Genomic DNA, 22688 nt, shown 5'->3' on the forward strand with positions numbered 1-22688 from the left:
GGTGAAACTGAACCTAGAAAAGTGCATGCAGCTCTGGGCATCTCACTTGTCTGAAAGTTGCTTACAAATTGAAGGGACTTCAGAGATAAGGAACAAATGTGCATTAAGGATAAACAGTGTGTGTGTGTGGGGAATCAGGCTAGAGGCTTATACACAAAAATGCAATTGCAATTAAACTTCCAAATCCTCATTTGAATTTGCAGTTGCTCAGTTTGTATATACAAATATAAGCGCACAATTACTGTTTCATTCTTGTTGGTCTTAGTGTTTGAAGGAACTGTTTTGGATCCTCTAATTATAAGTGCTGGGATGAAACTGAGCAAAGAGAAAGCTAGTCAGCGTATTAGGAAAACTTTCCTAACAATGAAGACTACTGATCTACAGACTAATCTCCCCAGGGAAGGGATGGAAGCTTGGTCACTTGGGTAAATTAAAACTAAACTGCTCAAAGCACTCAAGAATATAGTGGACAGATTGGGTTGGGGGAACAGTCCTGCTTTGACAGAGGGGTGAACAAGATAACCAAAAGGTTAAACATATTTAGTTGGCAGGGGCAAAGCCCGGTTGGTGAGAAAATAAGTCTCATTATGTTAGCATTGAGTTAGAGTCTTGCTGGGTTCTGTGTGACCATGAAGGGAAGAGGGAGTGAGGCCCAAACCCTATCCATGTGGCAATGGAGAAGCTATCCAGATCTTGGGTTCTGTCATGGGCTGGGGAGACCAGAGGCTGAATGCCTGATACACCCCTCTGAAAAAATATGCATTAGGAAGGTGGTGAAGAGAGAGTGGAAGTAGGCACAGCCATGCTTCCACCCTCCCTATACCCCTGGGCAGTGGAGCTGGCTGGACATGAGGTGAGGGAGTGTGCTGTATTCGGTAATGGGCTGACAAAGCACACTGCTCACTCTGGAGTGACACCCCATTAACAGGAAGAAAAGCCCTGTCTTCCAGAAAATGTTATGGAGGGCAATAAAGATAACCCCAGGCCTGAAGAATTGAGGTTACAAGGAAAAACTGAAGAAGCTCAAGTTATTTCTCACAGGTGACCGACTTTGAGATAGCTTCACCAGGGATTCCAGATGTATGAGATACTTATGTTTTATGCCAGCAAGGGATTAAAGCTGATTGAAGAAGGGTTCAAGAGAAACCTAGATTTGTTTCTTGAAAGGGAAGGGTTTTAAATGTAATGGTGAAAAGCAGGAAGGGTAGAGTACTATTAATGCTAAGTTATTATGGTAGATTATTACCCAGCATAAAATGGGCCTGTTCAGCTAGGAGATTCTTTCCTCTTTCTAACATTTCTTAGGCTGTTTGGAATAACTTTGCTTGTCTCCATCATCTTTTGTGCCCCCTTTTTTTTTTAATATTGAACTTTGTAGTATGGGAAGCACGATACAAATTTATTACAGGGCCGTTAATGAGAGAAACAGGCATTTCCAAAAAATGAAGAATTGAAATCATTCTGCTAATTAGATTTAAAGGTTCATTAACAATTTTGGTGACACTGAAATATATGGTGACCTATTCTTATCTTACATGATCCCTGCTTTAATATATAGATGATTATGACATTCAATCTTCTGGTATATTTTATGGCTTAATAAATCATTATCTCCTAATTAGGGATGTTCAAAACTGAAGGAAAAAAAAACTTATAATGTTGTGATTCCCAGTGCTCATGTCTATTCTAGTTAGGGGGAAATTCATAAATAAGCTTTGTGAAGGGAATTAACTGGGTGGGGAATTAACTCCCAGACTCTGGGCAGGCTGGACAGCCTATCAGATAGAAGAGTGTTATTGTCAATCTGTGATCTCTACGTAGAGACTCTGGGACGTGGCTCTGGTGTAAGTGTGGAGCCTCAGCCCCTACAATTTCTCCACCTTAGCCTATTTGCTGGAGACACCCTACATGGCACAAAGGGTATGAAGACGCTTCCCTCTGCAGTTCCACCCAGGGTTTAAATGGTGTGGAGGGCCTTATGGGGGCTCTTTGCACCAGAATGACTCACTGTAAATGTGTAATAGCAACCCATAGCATTTATTGCAATTATCTATCAAAATGAAATCCTCCCAGTGTATGTTCATGCTGGGTATAGTCACGTAAATGTTCTAAACGCACTGAAGTCAGATACATGTCTTTGTGTGGTGTTATATTTGCTGCTGCTAGAAAGTTAGCAGGTATTTTGTTAATGTTAGGGGAGAATAAGTTATTATAATACTGTGTCTCTGCCTGACATGCAAATGTTTCTACCCTTTACATTTCAAACAATTTATTTGCACACAGCCTTCCATATGCAACAAAGTCCAAGGCTTTGGTTTACTTGTGGAATGCCCCAAGTGAAAAATTGTGCAGGTCTTAAAATGAAACCAAGCAATCAAAGCTGGAGCTGTTGGCAGGAAGGCCCCAATCCTGCAATCTGATCTGAGTATGAGTGGACTCCTATGTCCATATGGAGCCCTGTTTATTTCAGCTGGACTCTGTGCTGGTATACGATATAAATCCATTGATTTAAATGGAGTTGTTCCTCAATCAAGCCCACCAACTTTTCGAATCCTTGTATATGAGGTAATCAAAAAAGAAATGCCAATCAGAGAGTTAAAATTGATCTCAATTTCTATGTTGGGAACAAAACTACTTTTCTTTAGATGTGGAAAATAGAACCTCTGCCCACTTCCTCTGCATGATTAGAGGAGTAACCACTCTGCCACGGATTTAGTGGAGAAACTATCCCTGTTAGGAATAACTTCATACTGTAGGGCACCAAATGAAAACCCTAATCTCCAGTATCCTCAAATCTCTCCCTAAAAACACCATCATGTACGTGTTACCTCTGGGGGCCTTATCCGTGGGGCAGAGCATAGCTGGGTTAAGAACAACAATTCCATTTCATGACAATATTTGAGATTTGGAAATTTGTTTTCATTGCACTGGAATGAAACCAAAACTTTTAGAATGTTTTTGTGAAACAAAATTGTATCAAAATGTCCATTTTTGGATCAAAAAGCTTGATTCCTCCCTCTCTGGAAGTGACCATTTTGCACCTCAGAAACTTTCTGGCAAAAGCTTTGTCAAAATTGCTAGAACGCTGCCAAGTGTTTCAGCTTTGACAAGGCATCATTTTTCAGGAAAAAAAAAAGCATTTAGTAGAAAATGTTTTGAACAGCTCCATCCCTAGGGTTTTCATTACATTGCGATCTTTGGTCCTCATTACAATTAATGGATGTAATTAGGGGTAGAACCACATGGGCTGCTCCCAAGTATGTGACAGGAAATTCCATGACTCCTAGAAGCCTACAAATTTGACTATTTGGAGCATGAGGTGAGCTCTGCCCCTATGCAAAAGTGCTGGTGGGTGGCAGAGGAAGGGAAGGAGATTGACCTCCACTAAAATCAGCAGATCCACATGGATCTGAAGGATGCGCAGAAGCCAGGGATATTCTGGAGGCACTGTGCCTGCACATTGGCTCCCAGCCTCCCGTTGGCTCCCTTCAGGCCCCTGAGCCATGTTGCCTGTCATTACTCAAGCTGTCACTTTTCCTTGAGTCCTTTGTAAGCAGAGTGGAATGGGGCAGCAAGTAAGCTGACACTTATCACTGTCTTACCCTCCAAACTCTTGCAGGCTTGGAGGAGAGGAGATGACATGGAGGCAGCAATCTCCTTCTGTCACCCATGCCCTGACATGGCTGCTTTTTATCCCTGTAACCCTAGGAGGAGACCCTATAGCCCTTAATTATATCTCAAGTCCACAGAGTAAGTGAAAGTCTTTTAGGGCCCAAATATGCAGTCCTTGAGGATCCCTAAGGTTTTGGGGTTTGTAAGAAATGCAGGCTGAGATCCTAGGCCATGTATTGCTCCATAACCTGATTTAGCAAATAATCTAGCTGGATTTCATACCCTTCTTAAAACTGATTTTGCATTACGTGGAACAAAGAAGGACATTTACTTACATACTCCTAAATCATTGTAATGGCTGAGAGCCTGGGATTGAGCTCACTTTATATTAGTGTAATTCCATTGAAATCAGTGGAACAAATGTGGTGTGAAGCCAATGTGAATGAGCTTAGAACAGTCCATAGGTGTTTATCTTTAGCATCTGATTTCTTTATCCTTCTATTATTTGGTTGAATAATGGGAAATACCATTAACTTGGTTTTTTTCGCTGTAACTTTTAATTTTTGTATTCGGAGCCCAGTGATTTTCAGATCAAAAGTTTTGCATTTAAACATGTGTAACTGAAAAATGAATTTGGCCCAAAGTTACAGTATAAGGTGCAACTGCGAGGCTATATGGACCCATGTGCAAAATAAGAACAGTAACAATTTGCTTTGGAGTGTGCATCAAATATACACCTGGGACCAGAGCTACAGGACCAGGCGTTTGATGTCCAGTTCAGCTTAGAGCAGACTGGGGGTGGTGGTGGGAAGAACCTGATCCTGAGGTGACAGTCCAGTCCCAAGGAGCAATTTCTAGAAACCATAGGGCTACTCTAAGTTGTGCCAAATGGCAAGGACCCCAGGGGATTGTTCTGGCATGTGGGAATTGATGCAGCACAAAGGTGTTCTGGGCATCCCCCCTTCCCTTAGCCTATGCAAAGCTCCCTGTACTACGTAAGAAAACACCTTAGCTAACATGTAAAGCAATGTTCAGTCTGCTCTTCACTGCCAGAACAGCTCAAAGCAGACATAATGGGACCAAGGAAGTGGCTCCAAGTCTTGGACTTTCATTGGGTTTTTGAAGTTATATAGAAATGGAATATAATGGGTAACAGCCATGATTTTTACCTATGAAGGATCCTTTTACGAAGTCTGTTCTCTCTTACACCAGACTCAAACCAGCATCACTGACTTGAAGGGAGTTACTCCACATCTAGTGCAAATGAGATCAGCATTTGGCTCTAGAAAGCTGGGCCAGTAAATATATAACATTACATTTAGCCCTGGTGTAAGTAAGTGCATCTTAATGGAGCTATACCAGGGCTGAATTTGACCCACAGAGTTGTAGGTTAGCTATAGCAGTGTCCTAAATGATGGGAATAGAAGTGATGCAGAGTCAGAGGTACGTTATAATATTTACAGAATACAAAGGCTGTTCTAACTGAAGCATACACTGGCATTCATTGGCTCAAGAGGCCAGACTGTGATTTCAGTATAAACGTGGAGAAACTCCAAGAATGTAACAATGGGAGGATTCCAAATTTACATAGCTGAAAATGAGAACGGACTCTGACTGCTTGTGCTGATATTATTGTCTTGGATTTGCTCCTGTTGGATTTTTACTTTTTCCCTGACACACCATCTTTATTCACCTAAAGATATACAGCAATTTTACACCTGGGTTCACTATTCCATCATAAACACAAAGAGAGGGCTGATAATGCAAAGTGTATGGAATGCTCGCCTTGTAGTAACACTGCTTGGTAATGGCATGTTGCTGAATCAGAGAGAAGCTAACATCAGGTTGAATTGTATGGACAAGGCGGCCAGTTGGGTGTGCTAACTGACATCCAAAAATCCCCCGTCAGTTCTGATTCTGAACAACACTTCTATTCTAAATAGGATTATGCTGCTGGGACGATGACATTTCTGGAACAGTTTCTATTATAGTTTAAAATAAATAAATAAAGCACCCAAACCTGCAAGCTTTGTGTAATGAACTAAGGGTTAGAGGACACAAATAACTCAGTTTCATCAAGCAATATTCTAAAGGGCATACTATTGGATATTTTGTGGGAAACTATAGTTCACAAGGTAGTTTGATCTCTGGAAACTGGGATTCTGCATTGTTATCAGTGTTTTTGCAGCTGTTTTGTGGAAGGGGCAACAACTGTAATTTAAGATCATTTAATGAATATAACTATCAGGTCTCAGGGATTATATTACATACTGTGGCCTTGACAACACACTTGACTTTGAAATACATTTTAGTCACTTTAAGTAGAAATATTCCTGCCCCTTAGCATGAAATCTCAATGATGTTAAGACATTTCATTATTTTCAGAATGATAGTAAGATTTGATTCATTGTGCACTGTTCCAGTTCTATGAAATATTGTTAGATTACATAGTGACCAGAGGGAAATATTATTTTAAACAACCTTGTTTGTAAGAATTTGCAGGGTTTCTGGTCTTCTATTGATCATGTATCCGTTACTGCACAGCTTTTTTGGATAGTCATTATTATTTTATGGATTATTTTTCTCTCTAATTGCTGTGGGGCCAAATTCTTAGCCCAGCTGCTCTGAAGTGTGGAACCTGCAGGACCATCTAGTCTCTGCAGACACGGGAGTGAACACAGATCCTGAAAGCGACCTTCCCTGCAGACACCCATATAGTAGCTTTGAGGCCACTTAACTTTCGTCTTTCCCAGCGGTGGACACCCCGATTTTGACTGTTCACATTGCCACATATGGCAGTGAGGTCTTTGAGGAGAAGCCTGGGGAGGCACTGAGCATGTGCAATGCCTCTGCTGATGCTCTAGCAGGCAAAGGTTCCTCCTTGGCAGAAAGCAGTCAGCTGGAGGGAAATTTAGAGGGAGAGCATGAAGCCTGGCCCTGTTTTCTCTTTCCACCCTCTTCCTCTACATGGGGAGGGTAATACAGCCCTAAAGCCAAGCAAATTCCACCACGGGGAGAGACTAGAGTGGGAAACTCACTACATCTCCCACACATTGGGCAGTTGTGTTTCCCCACACACACGCACACACACTATCCTATGTGTGAAGCCACCTTCCCTCATCCTAGCACTGGTCAGCTCAGTGCACAGCCAGTTTATTCAAGTGTCTAGGCCATATGAAACTCTTATTGCCAAAGAAGCTGGACTCAGGGTTTGGTTCATGGTGATAAATCAATGATAAAGTCAACCTAACCCCCATATTCAGCAGAAAACATAGATCTGATATTTATTCTACTGCTTGTATAGTATTAAAATATTACTGTCTTCATGTATGTTATCACATTGTTATTAAATTACAGTAGGAACAGTGTCAGATATTGATGTTTGGATTTGCAGAGATTTGCTATTTCCATTATAGCGGTACAAACAGAGAAATCACTGCCAGAGTGTTATAGAGCCTGATTCTGAGCTCTCTCACACTGGATTTCACACTAAGATTTACACAGATATAAGTGAAAGCCAGAAAGACACAGTGATTTATAGACCTTGCTTTAGAATATCATGCATTTCAGCATCAAGCATCCAGTATATCGCTTCATGTAACAAGAAACACCCTCTTTTATTCCCAGTGAGAATATAACAGAAATGAAGCCAGGTAGCTACAAATCCCTTGCTCAGGTAATTCTTTCTGTCCTGGTGTCATTAACAAAAGCAAGTTTAATAAACTGGATAAAATAGAAACACATACATGCTCTGAGGTGAAGGCAAGCAGCCTGGGAATAGCTGCCATTCCTTTCTCTTTGACTTCTGGGAACATCTTGAAACGTGCAATCAACATAGCATACATGTTAGATATGGCACCACCTGGAGTCCACAGTAATACACTGTTATTTTTTCTATGCATTATTAACATCATTTTAGTACAAACTACACTCCTGTTACAGTTTTTCCAACTCAAGTTCATAGGCAAGGATACGTGAATGGTTCTTGCTCATTGTTCCTCTAATCGGGGCTGGAGGGGCAGGAGAGGATAGACCAAATGGTTCTATTAACACTCCTCCCATGCCCCAAGGCAAGGACGCATGTGAAAAGTTAAGGTGGCCAGAATGGGGTTCATGGGGTTTCTGCCCTCTCCCCATTCCTGGATGCCACTTCCCCACATTCCCCAAACATATCCTTCTCTTTCCTCAGAACAGTCGCAACACTGCTAATTTGTATTCTTATGTGATGCTCTGACCCCGTGTATGAGAAAGCAAAGGGCCTCTTTCAACATGTAAACCGCCACAGAGAAAATTGCCATGTGGCACATGAGTGACATACTCTCTGCCCTCAAAGACGCCAACATCTGTCCTAAATCTGGTGTCCTGGATATACCACCAGGTTGAAGCATTAGGGAAACCAGAAAAAAAAAAAAAGGACATCAGTCCAACGATTGTTCATTTTATTTTAATATCTATTATCAACCCTGCCCTCTGAAAGGATTTTTTTCCCCACAGTGGGGTTGGGAGATGTAGAGGGATTAAATTTCTCTAACAATAGTGTATCAAAATCACTTTCATACATTGATTAAAAATATCAGTTTCAAGTGTCAGATTGATTCACCTAGTCTAGAGCTGTACTATGTCTTGATCTATATAATTCAGCTGCTAATGCTTAAATTAAACAATTTAGACACAAAAAACACAGTAAAAGGGTGCTCTGCAGTTTCTTTCCTTTTTAAAAGCTCGGTAAAATAGACCTGAGGTTCAGCAATCGATAAGATCAGTAAGATCTGGATATAGCCTAGCAACCCATTGTTACTATGGGATATAGTGCACCCCAGGTGCAGGTTTTACAATAGTTCTGTATCTGCTCAATTGCTATGTGTTAGGTTTAAAAATGGTGGACCAGATTGTAAGCAAGCGTAAATCAGAGTTATTCCATTGAAGTCAATGGAGTTACATCACATTACACCAGCTGAGGCTCTGGTCTGGTAAATTTCGCATTGTTTTGGCTTTTTCTTTTTGTTACAGTGAACATGGAGTTATGTATACTATTCCACTATATGCCAAGAATTGTGCTTGTATCTATCTCCCTTTCTAACTGGTACTCTGGTTCAGGCTTTTTCTTTAAATTAAGACTAATCTTCAGTCTTTATAAGCAGCGAATTTCATTCTGATCTCACTTGCACTGATGTAAATTAAGATTAGCTCCACTGAAGTCAATGGAGTTACACCAGTGTAAAACTGGTGTGGGAGCAGAAGCAGGCTTGTAAGTGATTTGTTCTTCACAACCCCTTGTGAGGTATGTAGATATTTTAATGCTTATTGTTACAAATGAAGAAATTGAAGAAGGGAGGTTAAGGCCAAGTTTACATCCCTAAAGTATTCAGTTGCCTAACTGTAGAATTAGATGCCTAAATGCCTAAATTAAGGCATCTGAGTTTTAGAAATTTGGTCTAAATGACTTGTCTAAGGCAACAAATGGAATTAGTGTCAACACCAAGTTTAGAATGTAGGAATTCCTACATCAATGGACTGTTTCTATCACTCCATTTATTGTATAGTCATTTAGAATTACATTTATTAATGGGCCTCAGCCTAGGCTCTGATTTTTACAGACACATTTTTATGCCCATAATTAATTGTGGGTGCCAAAGACACCTGCAAAAGTACAGGTCAAAATCAGGTCTGTATACGGTCAATTGCAGAGAATAGATAGAGTTAGAGACTCTTCTTCACTGCAGTGAGAGCTTTATATCAAAACTATTCTTTCCTTTGGAGATGCAGGGATTAGAACTAAAAGAGAATGGTACAGTACCCTTACACAGAGAAAAAGACAAAGATGGTTTTGACTATTGCCGAAACAAGCAGATCTGGCACAGTAGCTACTGCTTCTTAAGAAGCATGAATTACGGTATAAATAAGTAATCTGCTCTGATCAGAAATCACATATGAATGATACAGGACTACATTCCAGATGACCAGTGTGTATATGTGCACTCCATAAAACCAGTGATTGTGGAGCCCCTACACACAACTCCTCCATTTCCCCTGAAGCTAGCTTCTCTTCTGCACAGGGAAAGAAGATTCCTATTCTGAACATAGGGGTGCTGCCTCAGTTCTGTGGCTAAATGGCATATTTCCAGAATTTGACCCATTTGGTGAAATCCTGGTCCCTCTAAAATCAATGACAACACTTCCACTGACTTCAATAGGGCCAGGTTTTCTCTCATTGGGTGTATGTTTTGTGGGTCACTCCACCTCATATAACCACCTACCAGACTTCATAACTGAAACAGGCCCCCTACCTAAATGTGCTACTCTTTTCATCTAGCAGTAAGGATATGCCTAATTACCATCCACATCAGTACTATCCTGTACAGGCTTGTACTGTTCAAGCAGTGTTGCTATTAATCCTCTTTTCTGTACTAGGTTTCTTTGCACTCCAACAGGGCTGCTCCATCATGTAGTTTGAACAATTAAAGTCTTTAGACTCTATAAAGTTGTTTTATTAGTTGTGATTAAAAGCTTGGTGGGAAATGGTTTTCCCACTCCACAAGAATTTCCGAGATTTCAAAAAATTTTCCAACCAGAATCAGGAAAAAAAGAAAAAAAAAGGTGAAATCTTAAAACATTTTGAGATCAGATCATCTGAAAAAAAATTAGATTGTGTCAACTGAAATTTTTCTTTTCAGCCTTGACCTTTTACATTTTAATTTTTTTAATGTAAATTAACTAAAGTTTTAAAAGAAAACATAGTTTTGCACTGAAAAATGAAACTTTTTGTTTTGAAAATGTTGAAATGGCCTGTTTTGACAATTACAAAACTTTTTTCTAATTATTTCTCAAAACAGGAAATTCATCAATACTGATCCTTTCCCACAGTTTTGGTTTTGACTACTCAATGTTGACTAATGCTAAAATATTTTATCAAAAAATTCCTGGCCAGCTGTGACGTTATTGATATAAACTGGGACCATATAGAACATGGTTTGCAACCAAGGTCCTGTAGTGGCACCAAATCTTATGTAAAGGGGGTCATATAAGGCGTCTAAGACCAAGTTATGGGTTGCTGGTTATGATTATGCTGTCTGTATCATTTTGTAGTTGAAGTTATGAGTATTGGCTGTACACTATCTGTATTTCAAATTTGTGCTGTGTTTCTGGGAAAAATCCCAGATGAGTTGGTGTTAGCTCTGCCTAGCCTGCTTGATGGCCCATAAAGGACCATCAGCTACACAATTGACCCATTGAGAGGAGGCAGATATGCCTTGTAACTCAGCAGGGTGTGCAGGAATTTGCCCATGTGACTGCAGACTCCATTTTGCTGTAATTTTCCACAGTAAGAACAAAGAAGTTCCTGGAAGAGCCTATATAAGGCTAATGCCTCATCTCCATCTTGTCTTCAATCCTGCTTCTTACCTCTGGAGGGACTTTGCTACAAACTGAAGCTCTGCACAAAGGACTGATGACCCATCTCCGCGGGGGATATTCTCCAGAGACTTGATTTGAACCTGCAGTTTACTCCATCACTGCTACAAGCCTGAACTAAGAACTTTGCCATTACTGTATGTAATTGATTCCATTTAACCAATTCTAACTCTCATCTCTACCTTTTTCCCTTTATGAATAAACCTTTAGATTTTAGATTCTAAAGGATTGGCAGCAGCGTGATTTGTTGGTAAGATCTGATGAGTATATTGACCTGGGTCTGGAGTTTGATTCTTTGGGATCGGGAGAACCATTTTCTCTTATTGGGGTATTGGTTTTCATAACCATTCATCTCCAGAACGAGTGGGACTGGTGGTGATACTGGGAGACTGGAGTGTCTAAGGAAATTGCTTGTGTGACTTGTGGTTAGCCAATGGGGTGAAATCTAAGTCCTCTTTGGCTGGCTGGTTTGGTTTGCCTTAGAGGTGGAAAAACCCCAGCCTTGGGCTGTAACTGCCCTGTTTAAGCAATTGGTCCTGAATTGGCACTCTCAGTTGGGTCCCACCAGAACTGCATCATCACACCAGCTCTAATTGTGAATGCAAACACGGTACATGCAGCCTCAATAACTGCCTAAGAGATAGCATTTTTCTGAGTGACACCTGATTAGTAGTGCTGTGCAGAGAGCAATTAGCTAAAAGACAAACACAACTATGCAGTATGTCTCAGGTGTATAAGAAGGGATTGTATGCAAAGCAGAAATAATGAGCACCCCACAACAAAACCTAGAGTAGCAGAATACAACTAGTTAGTAGGCCATACTGTTAACTAGTATGGCACCATGACATGGTGAAATCCTCTAATCTAGAGGAAGCTTTTAGAGGCAGAGAGACAAATTCAGATGTGATATAAACAATGGTGTGAGTTGCACATTGAGTATAAAGTTGGTCAGAAAATAGACGTGAGGGGTTTAAGTGGTACCTGGCTGTAGATTCCCTTTGCTTCATCTTATCTTTGCTTGTCTTAGAGGAAGCAGCATTGTCTAATGGCCTTCTGTTCTCAACTTTGCTACAGACCTGCTATATGACTTTGGGCAAGTCACTTCATCGCTCCGTGCCTCTGTTTCCCCTCTCATTCTTTGTCTGTCTTTGCTATTTAGTTTGTTAGATCTTTGGGACAGGGACTTTTCTCTCACTGTGTGTTTGCACGGTGCCTCATACAACAAGGCTACGAGCTTGATTGGAGCCTCCAGGCACTACCATGATGCAAACAATGAATAAGAACAATAATACCCTCTTGTTGATTGCTAATCCACCTCTGTTGCCATTGCTGAATGTTACACTTGCTTGCCAACCCACTGAATGTCAAATCAGTGCAAGCTACACAACTTTAACACTTACACTCATTCTCTGACCACCTTAACATCCAACATGTAATTTACACTACAGTTGATTTGGTCCAGAGACTTCCATGGGAATTGAACCAACGTATTCCAGGCTGAATTTGACCCATGGTCTACAAATAGCTATCGAGCCATGTATAATATCGACTTTCTGCAAGGCACAATCCAGTCCTCCCTTCTTATGTCAGGAGAAGGAAAGTGATGCTAGTGTAATGAAGGATCTGTACACGATTGCTGATTGCACTGCAGTTTGCCTACTTAACCCCTTTCTGGTTTTCACATTCAGTATGTGAAGTGCTTTGGCTGCAAGCACTCATGAACAGCAGCAGGTTCCTGTGCATTATGGAACAAAACTCCCCCTGCTTCAGTAGGAATGAGGTCAGGTTCATATAGTGCTATTTAAATACTCATTAATAATAAGTAATATAAATTTCCTGCTCTCACTATGTTTAAAATTCACCTCTGTGCAAAGGGCCAGAACAAGGCCCATGAGCCTGCTTAAGCCCCCTTGAGTGGCATGTGATGTGGACTTTGCACTGGTCCTTTGCACAGGAATAAACTTCACACTCAGTGTATGTGGGCGGCTCAGAAGTACCTGTGATGATTAGCTGTGCAGTCTACTCATCAGGTGATAGTCAAAACATCCTTTTTTCTCCCTGTGAGACCACTGAACCTTTCTTTCCAGAACAGATTCCTCCTGCAGAGGTCATTCTGTTGCTGTGAAATTGACAAAGGTAATCCATACAGTGCTAAGTCTTTGTCCCTTTTCTGGATAGTTTCTGTGGCTTTGAGAGATAAATACATAAGTAATTTTAACTAATAAAGTTTCAGAGTAAAATGGGAAGTGAAGAAGAGTGTAATGCAAAAGATTAAATGGCATGCTAAAAAATCAGATGTCTCATGGAAATAGTGCTTGGCACTGACAGCGATTCCTCTATAGTTAATCATACTCATTTCTTGACTTATTGATTTCCTTGAAGAAGCTAGGGCTCTGATCCTGCAAGCACTTGCACACTTGAATAACTACTCACATGAGAAGTCCCATGGAACTCAATAGGACAACTCACCCGTGTAAAATTATTCACATACATAAGGCTTTGCAGGATCTTGGCCAGGCTTTGTATTTACTGATAGGGATGATACATTTTCCTGCTCACTTAAATTTCTACTGTAATGATGGAGGGCATTGGAGTGTTTCTGTGTCTCATTATTAACACTATAGTCTTTTGTTTTATGTAATCCATAAGAAAGTAGGACCATAGCAGAACTGCAGGGCAAATGTCTCTTCTGATTATGTTTTCCATGCACTACTATTGCTGTTCATAATGCAGCACAATTCGCTTGAAGGGAGTATTCAACAGTGACAGACATTAAAATCCCTAATAATCACATCCCTGAATTTCATAAATATGCAGCACTTTTATCCAACAGAAGACAGCAGTTGGTATTAGTGAGTGACCTCTTGAAACTGTGGATTTCATTGTATTGACTCTTTAGCTAGATTAGTTATGAGGTCTGTCATAGTATTGTCTGAAACACAAAGAAAGCTTGAAATATCATATACCAGGTGAAAATATCCCATCGCCACAGCCCCCTGGCCAGCCAATCATTTCTCTCATTTTCCTTAGCGTGACATATTCCAAAAGTACAAACACGGGAGCAATTTCATAGGTGAACCTGAAATGTAGTAATGGCCATATTTTATTTTTTTTATTTAAAACATTAATTTACTACTTAAAATATCTACACAACTGTTTCCATTGTCAAACCCTGAATCAATATTATGTATAGATACGGTATAGTGTACAGTGCAGAGAACTATATTTTGCAGTATATTTGATTACTTTCTTTCTGCCTTGAAGTTTAATGTTTTCAACTCTACTCCTGTGAGGTGCCGAGGACTCCGTTCCCACTGACTTTAGCAGGAGTGGAGCTTGCTCAGCTTCCTGCAGGACAGGGGCTCACATTATTACAATGTATTCAAGTGCGATTGATCAGAACAAGGCCCTTCACTTCACATGCAAATGTAGTTTCATGGAAGTCAATGAGACATGGTGCATAAAGCAAGATGTGCATACAACACTTCATAGGCCAGGAGCCTTACAAATAAACTTTGGGTCTGACCCTACAGCCCTTCGCCACTTGGATAGTCCCACTGAAACCAATGGGCACTAACCCACATGAGTAAGGATTGCAAGATCAGGTTCTTTTGTCAGCAAGTCTATTTATCTAAAAGCATCTGTTTGTGTTTCCATTTCACATTTAACGTATCTATGTATGCAAAACACAAAAATATTTTCCCCTTCACTTGCAGGAATTTTATCAGAGCTGTCATTTTATTTATGCGATGCATTTTTTTTATGAGAGACAACATACAAAACAGTTTTAAAATAACATGATGTCTGTATTAAAATTTAAAAGGCAGACAAATGTTTTTCCTGCTAGTTTCACATAAAAGGCTTTCTTTTACCTACAGCTACAGCAAATACTGCAGAATCTAATTTTAAAATTAACCTTGATAATGATAGTGGCAAATTTGGCTACTTACATATTAGTATTTGCTGTTGATGTCAGCCAGTCTGCAGCTAATCCAACCATGTCCAGTCCAGTTGAAAGTTGATTGAAATATCTAGGATGCCCTGCATAAAATGGAAAAAATGTATCAGAAGTCTGATGAAGCAGAATGAAATTGCTCAGTACTGATTGGTGTATTTATCTCAGGATTTTTACACAATGGAAAAGCATCATCAATGTGTGAAACAACAACGACAACAGATCTTTTGTAATGGGGAGATTATTTTCCCCTTCCTTATTTCAAAATAAGTAAAACAGGAACAATGAAGTAGAGCTAGAAATTATAAGATCTATCACACTGCTCTACAGCCAAAATGCTTCTGAAATAAATGTAGTCCAACTTTACTAATTCTGGGTTACTGAGAACGAAAATGATGCTTAAAATTGTTGATTGGCTCTAGTTTTCAAGATATGCTATTGGGTCAGTATATACGACCCTTGACTTGGGAATGCCGGAGGAGAAGTGAGTTATAAAGGGAAGGGATCTCAATTTAAACCAGAAATGACTAAAATACATCTTTGACTGGTTCTATGAATAAATCTATGACTGGGGTTGGACAGTACTTGCTTTTTAGGCAAAACAATGAATGATGCAATCTGAAGCTGGTATTGTGTCATACATTATATGAATTGCATCATGTTATTCCTAGAAGTCATGGATGATGCAATCATAACGAAGCTTACATCACTCTGCTGAACAAATTGCCCTATATCAGCTCTAGAAATCATACAGTGTCCTGCTCTCTTATTTGTCAGTGTTTGATTTTGCAAAGGGACACATTTCTGTTTAGCCAAAGTGAGCAGAGATGCCTCGTACTTGTGTGAACAGTGCAGATAACTTCTGCTATGTTTGTGGTGAAGTGACTTTTGCATCACAAAAGCGCAGTCTAACCACTATGGTTAAGAAAGCCTATCACCTTTCTATTGGCTGCAAAATTGGAGATCAGGACAAGAGGTAGGCCCCACACATATGCTGCAACACTTGTGCAACAAATCTTGGCCAGTGGTTGAACAGGAAAAGCAAATCTTTTGCAGTGCCAATGATTTGGAGAAAGCCAACAGATCATACCAGCAATTGTTACTTCTGCATGGTGCCTCCAGTTGGGAAAGCTGTGTCAAAGAAGAAAAAGTGGATTGTGCATTATCCAAACATTCCATCAGCTGTACGCCCAGTACCCCACAGAGAAGGACTGCCGGTTCCCGTTGCACCAGAATCATTCTCACTTGAGTCAGATGAGGAAGAGGAAGAGGATGAAACTTCTGGTCCTGAACCATCAATGTCACAGGACCCACATTTTCTCCCATCCTCCTCCTCTGAACCACACCTCATAACACAAGGTGAACTGAATGACCTTGTCAGGGATTTGGAACTACCCAAGGGTAAGGCAGAGCTGTTGGGCTCCAGACTACAGCAGTGGAATCTCCTGGCAGGCTATCAGGGCAAATGGAGCCCATCAATGCTTGCAGACTATTGCTGGACAGTGACAAGAGATGCTCCATTTAATGAATACAAGAGACAAGCCAAGAAGTGCCGAGCAGACACTGAATAGGACTAAACTATGTACATAATAGTTTTTTGCCTTTTGTTTCATAATAAATTTTATTTATATAACCCTTTTGCTGAATTTTAAAGTGTTACATAAACGGGACAGGTGAAATATTATCATGTAAAGCAACCATCAACACGTGAAAAGACCTAGGTTTACAATTTATGATTAAAACTCTACTATCCACACAATATACATAGACATAAAATGTAAAAACTTAAATATCTTAGAAACAGTAGCCAATCAGTTGTTTTAATTGTCATATTTGAATTCAGCACATCAAAATACATAATAAATATCACATTTTATCTCTGAAGCAGATGACTTCTCAAAAATTGTAGACCAGTGTCATTTGTACTGAAATTATATTGTACTGGAATTACAAGCTCTGGCCATTTGTATTGAAAATTAGCATGATGTAACTGCACTAAAATAGCTATTCACCGCTGCATGTGTGTCGCATGTTGTCACTGACTGTGCTTTTGCTTGGGCTACGTTTGAAAGGCACAACACACCATCTGAGGTGCTTGCCACTGCTTATAACAGCATCAGTGGTGAATGGCTAATGATTATAAAAGACAAGGCAAAATGAGAAAATGGAACACTTTGCTAACTGCTCTGAACATGACTCAGAGGCTGATGATTGTGCAAATATGGCATGGACTGTAGTAATATTTGTCATTTATCCACTGTCAGAATACAATTATAAATAATTGTGATTTTAAATAAACCTGACGAAAGGGAACATTGCTGCTATGTCAGAATGATGTGTGAAAATATATTCCGTGGGCTGGGTAGTCCATTTACAAGGTTTCTCTTGCTGACTTCTGGATTTTTCTAACCTCCTATCAGATATTATATTTCAAAAATATGCCCAGAGCTATTAAAACTGGGAATACAAATAACTCATTAGAGCTCACTTGACTAGTCATGTCCTGCCTCCCTATTTAGAGTTACATGGCTTTGTTACCAGCAAGAATTTTGAAAGATTAACAATTACGTAAATATCATCTCATTCAAAGGAAAGTGTTCCTGCTTAGAAAATACTTGTCCTAACCCAAGGACTGCAGACTGGTACTGACTGCATGGGAAATATAAAATACAGCAGGGCGATTGAGGAAATGCAAACAAAAACCAAGAGAAAACTTGTCTCCTAGTCTCTAGTGGTTTGCTATCAGGCACATACACATGGCTAAAAGAATTATGCCGAGAATTACTCACCTGCCCCCCAGCTCACAGTACACAAAGGCTGAGTAATTGGGCTTTGTGGCTGGAAGTAAGCCTGGGTTGAGAGTTGGAAACAAAATCCAATTCCCCCCATCCTATAATCCAGGGACATAGCAGCCCACACCTTCTATGCAAGGATTGCTGACCACTGGTACAGCATAAGCACAGATCCTTGACCCCTTTCTCTGGTCAATCATCAATGCTTTCCTCTATCTTTGAAGCTGGCACAGAGCCTATTCCACTAATGCTCAGGGGGCTTTGGAACTTCCCATTATGGCTTGCATGGCTATACTTCTCCAGCCACACAGGATTCCACAGATATTCAGCGATATGGGAGGACCTTGCTCAGGCTCTCCGCCAGCAAGTGAATTCCAGCCTCACCGAAGATGTGATATTCTGTGGTAGCTTTCAACAATTAAGGGTCAAATCATCTCCTCCCTCAGGAAAACTGACAGAAAGTCTGGGAAAACTCCTGGGGGTCCAGCTGGGAGTCTATGGCAAAATCCTGGGGGAAAACAGAGTTCTGGTGCATTTCTTTAGAGCCCAGTGTGTCCTGCCAATCCCTACCTCCAGTCTCCCATAACAGCACAGCTCCCTGAGGAACCATGTGCTCAACATTTTCCTCATCCATAGCTGGGCCAAACCACCCCTGCCTTTGTCAATGTTGGATAGTGTGGAACAGGATGTTCTGTAAGCTGTACTGACAGGGCTAGCCTTACTGGGGGACCTGGGGAAATTCCCACACATTTTCAGAGGGGTGATGCTGCAGAGACAGGTTCTTCCCCAGCTCTTCCTAGTGCTGGCTCACCCACAGTCCCTTCGAAACCACAGAGTCCTGCATATATACAGCCTTCTCACAGGGATGTCCTCGGAGCAAAGGAAGCAGGGAGAATGATGCTTTCACTTGCCATCGCTTCAGCAAAATTTGGACCCTGCTCTCCACTTATAACAGGAGAGGAGATAATCTGACTCTAACCATAGATGCCTGTATTTCTCCATTATTGGGACTGCTTAAGGTCCTAGAGAGACTGTAAAGTTCTTTCACACTATTGGGTGGCTGAAATAAATTCTAGTGTCATTTAAACCTTGACCATATAAGCAGATCTTGCTTGAGGCATTAGTAAAAAGCAGTAGAATAGTGCTCTCCTACCTCAATGCATGGCTATCAACATTGTTTTGCAACTAACTAAAAGAGGGGACTGTAAGTAATCCGAATCTGGGGTGGGTTCAAGGGGAAACAGGGGAATATCACCGTCTGCTGGATTTATTAACTTAAAAATAGATAATTTGGATATATTTCTCTGTCACCCAAGGAGCTCAATGCACGATAAAGACACTAATCAAGCTGCAAAGCACACCTGTGAAATCGGAAAGCCCCAGTACTATCCTCATCTTACAGATAGATAAACTGATGTGCCCATGGTAACACATGAGCCCGAGTCAGAACAAGCAATATAACCCCAGAGCACTGATAGCCCCAGCTGGCAGCACTTTCACGCTTTGCATTCTCTTTTATTTATTTACAGTCTTCTGTTGCCCTCTAATACAGACACACGCAGAGAACCACTGGTAGCCATTCCGCTTTGTAAATCAACCTGCTCTGGCCACCTTCATCAACCTTTTGTATTTACTACCTGCTGACTAGCAAATAGCACCGACCAAAAGCAATGCTGGACAAACACTAGTTCTTAGTCTGCTCACTGTCTGGAATCTCCATTACTTTTTAAACTCCAACAAACTCTGGAAATTGAATTGCAATGCTACATACACCAGTATTCCCAGAAGCTGAATTTTAATTGAACAAACATAAGAATTTGGATCGGATGCACCTGTACCGACGCACTTGTCCAGTCGAGAAGCAGGGGGAAATACCACGTGACATATCTAACCAATCGCAATTAAACAATAGACAGTGAATTTTTAATATTGATAATCAACCGATAGAGCAAACAACTCGAGCAGATAGTCCTCAGGAATAAAGCCTGGGAAACCGGATCTGGCTGCAGAATAGGAGGCTCAATTAATCAATTAAATTGTTTATTACCAAGCTTTCCCTCAGGAAAGCTCATGCTCCAATAGGTCTGTTAGTCTATAAAGTGCCACAGGACTCTCCTGTTACTACCAATTGTTTCCTCTGAGCCCTTAGCAAGCACACGTACAAGCACCTCTACTCTGCTTAGCTAAAAACCCCAAGGCTGCTTCAGGGTATTTTCTCGAGGATCACGTGCTAAATTCACCCAGCAGCTCCGAACGGATATTGGCAGAACCCCCTCTCCCAAGCGGCGGCGGCTGCTGAAATACACGGCTCCTCCGGGTGGAGAAACAGCCTTAACTCCTCTGTTAAGCTAGTGAAGGGGAAGTGCGGGGCTGAAGGGAGGCAGGCGCGCGCTCCTGCTTCAGAAAACGGTCTCTCTAGCTGAGCAGATGAGCTCCGAGGCTCAGCAAGGGGCTGCTGGTCAGACGTCTAGGGATCCCGTTCGGAGGTGAACCCAGCCTCAGTCCAGCTGACATGCCCTCGTCTACACACTCCCCCGAAAGCCTTAACGTAGCGAAGCACGTTCTTTGGTCGGACTCCCCCGGTCTGTTTGACACAGGCGCTTTTTCGCCATTCTGGGCGGATGCCCGGGGCCTTTGTCTATTGCATATGGGCGATGTTTAGCTGTGGTGCTGGACCGTTGCCACAACAGTCGTGGCAAAAAGCTCCAGAAAGTTACAGCGTTTCCAACCCTGCTGTGCCTTGTGTATTGGCCTAACACCGCATATTGCGGTCAGACTCGTTACTTACATCCTCTAGTCCTGGCACAGCGACCCTTTCACCCGCAACGGCAACGATTTCGTCGTACAACTCAAAGTGCCTCACACAGGGGAAAGGGCTTTGGTGTAAACGTAGTGCCAGCCTGAGATTCGTATGAAATGGCTCCTTGAGGTATCGAGAAGCCTCCTAATAGCAGCGAAATGACAATTGTTTTACGATGCTAAATAACATTACTATTCAAACGAGACAGGTAATAATACAGGCGTGTATAAGTGAAACGTGCAAACGAAATCAGACTGCCAGTTTCTTGCGGCTGCTTTGACATGCCTGACATTTTGGAAGAACCCAGAGGGCACTACACTCCTGATCAGCGAGACTGGGCGGACATGGATAGCCCTGAGCCAAAGAATCACATCAGGGAAATACAATCACACTCAGAGGGTGTCTGGAGTTGCATTCTCTTGGTCCCGTTTTCTTCTACAACCAGGGTACTAGCTTGACCACTTGCTTGGTGAAATTAAAAGAAGCCCGAGCAAACAGCTTTATTTAAAATAAATAAATAAATGTTTTAATTTTTTGAAATGGTCATTGCAGTCATTTGAACTTTGAAAATGTAATTTTAAGTATAAAAATTCTGTATATTTTAACTACAAATGGGGAAATTTCCCCACATTTCTATGGCACAACTGAAAGAGTAACATTATTTTGAAGGAATTGTATATGTACACTTCACAGTAATTTTATTGCGTCGATATGCACTGAAGCGAAATGCAAATTACACCTGTATACTAGTAGAGCGAGCCTAACAAATCCTATCTGAATCGGGTTCCAGTGTTTGATCTAAACCCGTTAAATAGTGGTTTCCTATGCCATATTGCGACACCAGACCAGGAGTTCCACCAAATGTAACTACTTCAATTATTTCCTATGTATGTTGCCCGGATATTTTTTGGGAAACTTTGGTGACATCAGAATCAAAAAGTGAAAACACCGGACGGATCCTGTCCCTTTGAAGTCAATGGGAGTTTTGCCAAAGACTCCAGTGGATCAGGATCGGGTCTATTCCACTCCATCCGATTTGTTAAAAGGCTACCAGCTGTGTTTCCCGCAGTCTGCACAGCCGATAGGCACATCACATTATCGTCTACTTCAGATTTTTGAACCCACATTTTGAAAGGATTTATACTTAAAATATTATTTATATTTATTTAAAAAAAAATTCCCCAGCCATTCAAATGCCAGTGGGAGCTTCTCGAACCCTTGTTTTCTCTACAAATGGTTCTTTTAAATAACAGTATAAGAGAGGCTAAAGGCAGCCTCTGTTTTCTGTTTATTCCATGGGAATTTAATTAGCTGGGTCCACACTAGAATTTGCTGAATTCTGTTTAGCATCACTGAGAATATCATTTTCATGTGGCAGGTTGCCTAAGTGGAGATAACGACATGAGCAGGGACAAATGGTGCTGTTTCTGGACAGATCAGAACTGGAATATTTTTTTGGTCATGACAATAACAAAAATAGCCATTAAACAAGCTCCTATTTTTCATGCTTAGAATCCAGTGGGAAAAACCATGTTTTCTGCGTTCCATTGCGCCAGATTCTCCTATTTTTACATGGAGCCCAGGAGTGGGCAGCCAGATCGCGTTCTCTGCGAAAACGGGATTGTTCATTCTCTGTACCCAGCCTTTTTAGACTGTGTGGAGATGTGGAAGTCAAAGCCAGGGCTATGGGACGCAAAGCTGAAGCACCAGCTCTCGATCCGCTTGGCACACAGGAGAGTTGGTGGCCTTTTGTATAAATAACATCGCTTCAACACACAGCTGTCTGCTCAGAACTTCCATTAGTTGACAAATTAATTAATTGCTTCTTTTCTCCCCACCCCACCAGTCAACGGTAACACTTTCTTCTTAGAAGAGCTCTGCTTCAGGGGCCCTATCCTGCATTCCTTGTGAACTGAGCACTCATTGGGGGGACTGCAGGGAGTGGATTCTGCTACGTCGGTGTAAATTCGGGTTTACATTTGTTTAGCTCCGAATTCATACCGTTGTAACCGACCGCGGAATTTGGTCCCCGTTAGCGGGTTAGGGTGGAAGAGCGTAAAGAATGGAAGATGGGGGCCCCAAATGTGCTCGATGTAAAAATTTAGTGCGAAAAGAGCCA

At 41.2% G+C, this 22688-nt stretch overlaps 1 protein-coding gene across 3 annotated transcripts in view; it reads right to left on the reverse strand.

Annotated features, from left to right (window-relative positions):
- GAD2 (glutamate decarboxylase 2) overlaps positions 1-22688 on the reverse strand; it is a 63624-nt gene that overhangs the window by 36833 nt on the left and 4103 nt on the right. Inside the window, exons 1-4 of one of the 3 annotated variants that reach the window (XM_050939095.1) lie at positions 20558-20665; positions 14973-15063; positions 13989-14101; positions 7359-7474 (exon numbers count right to left, since the gene is read on the reverse strand). In XM_050939095.1, coding sequence (XP_050795052.1) covers positions 7359-7474; positions 13989-14101; positions 14973-15022 — 279 coding nt within the window. In that variant the 5' untranslated portion in view covers positions 15023-15063; positions 20558-20665. Of the gene's footprint in view, positions 1-7358; positions 7475-13988; positions 14102-14972; positions 15064-20557; positions 20666-22688 lie in introns of those variants that run through there. The other 2 variants (XM_050939094.1, XM_050939096.1) reach the window with 2 other exon arrangements.

Source organism: Gopherus flavomarginatus, chromosome 2 (genome assembly GCF_025201925.1).
Source record: "Gopherus flavomarginatus isolate rGopFla2 chromosome 2, rGopFla2.mat.asm, whole genome shotgun sequence".
Lineage (NCBI taxonomy): Eukaryota > Metazoa > Chordata > Testudines > Testudinidae > Gopherus > Gopherus flavomarginatus.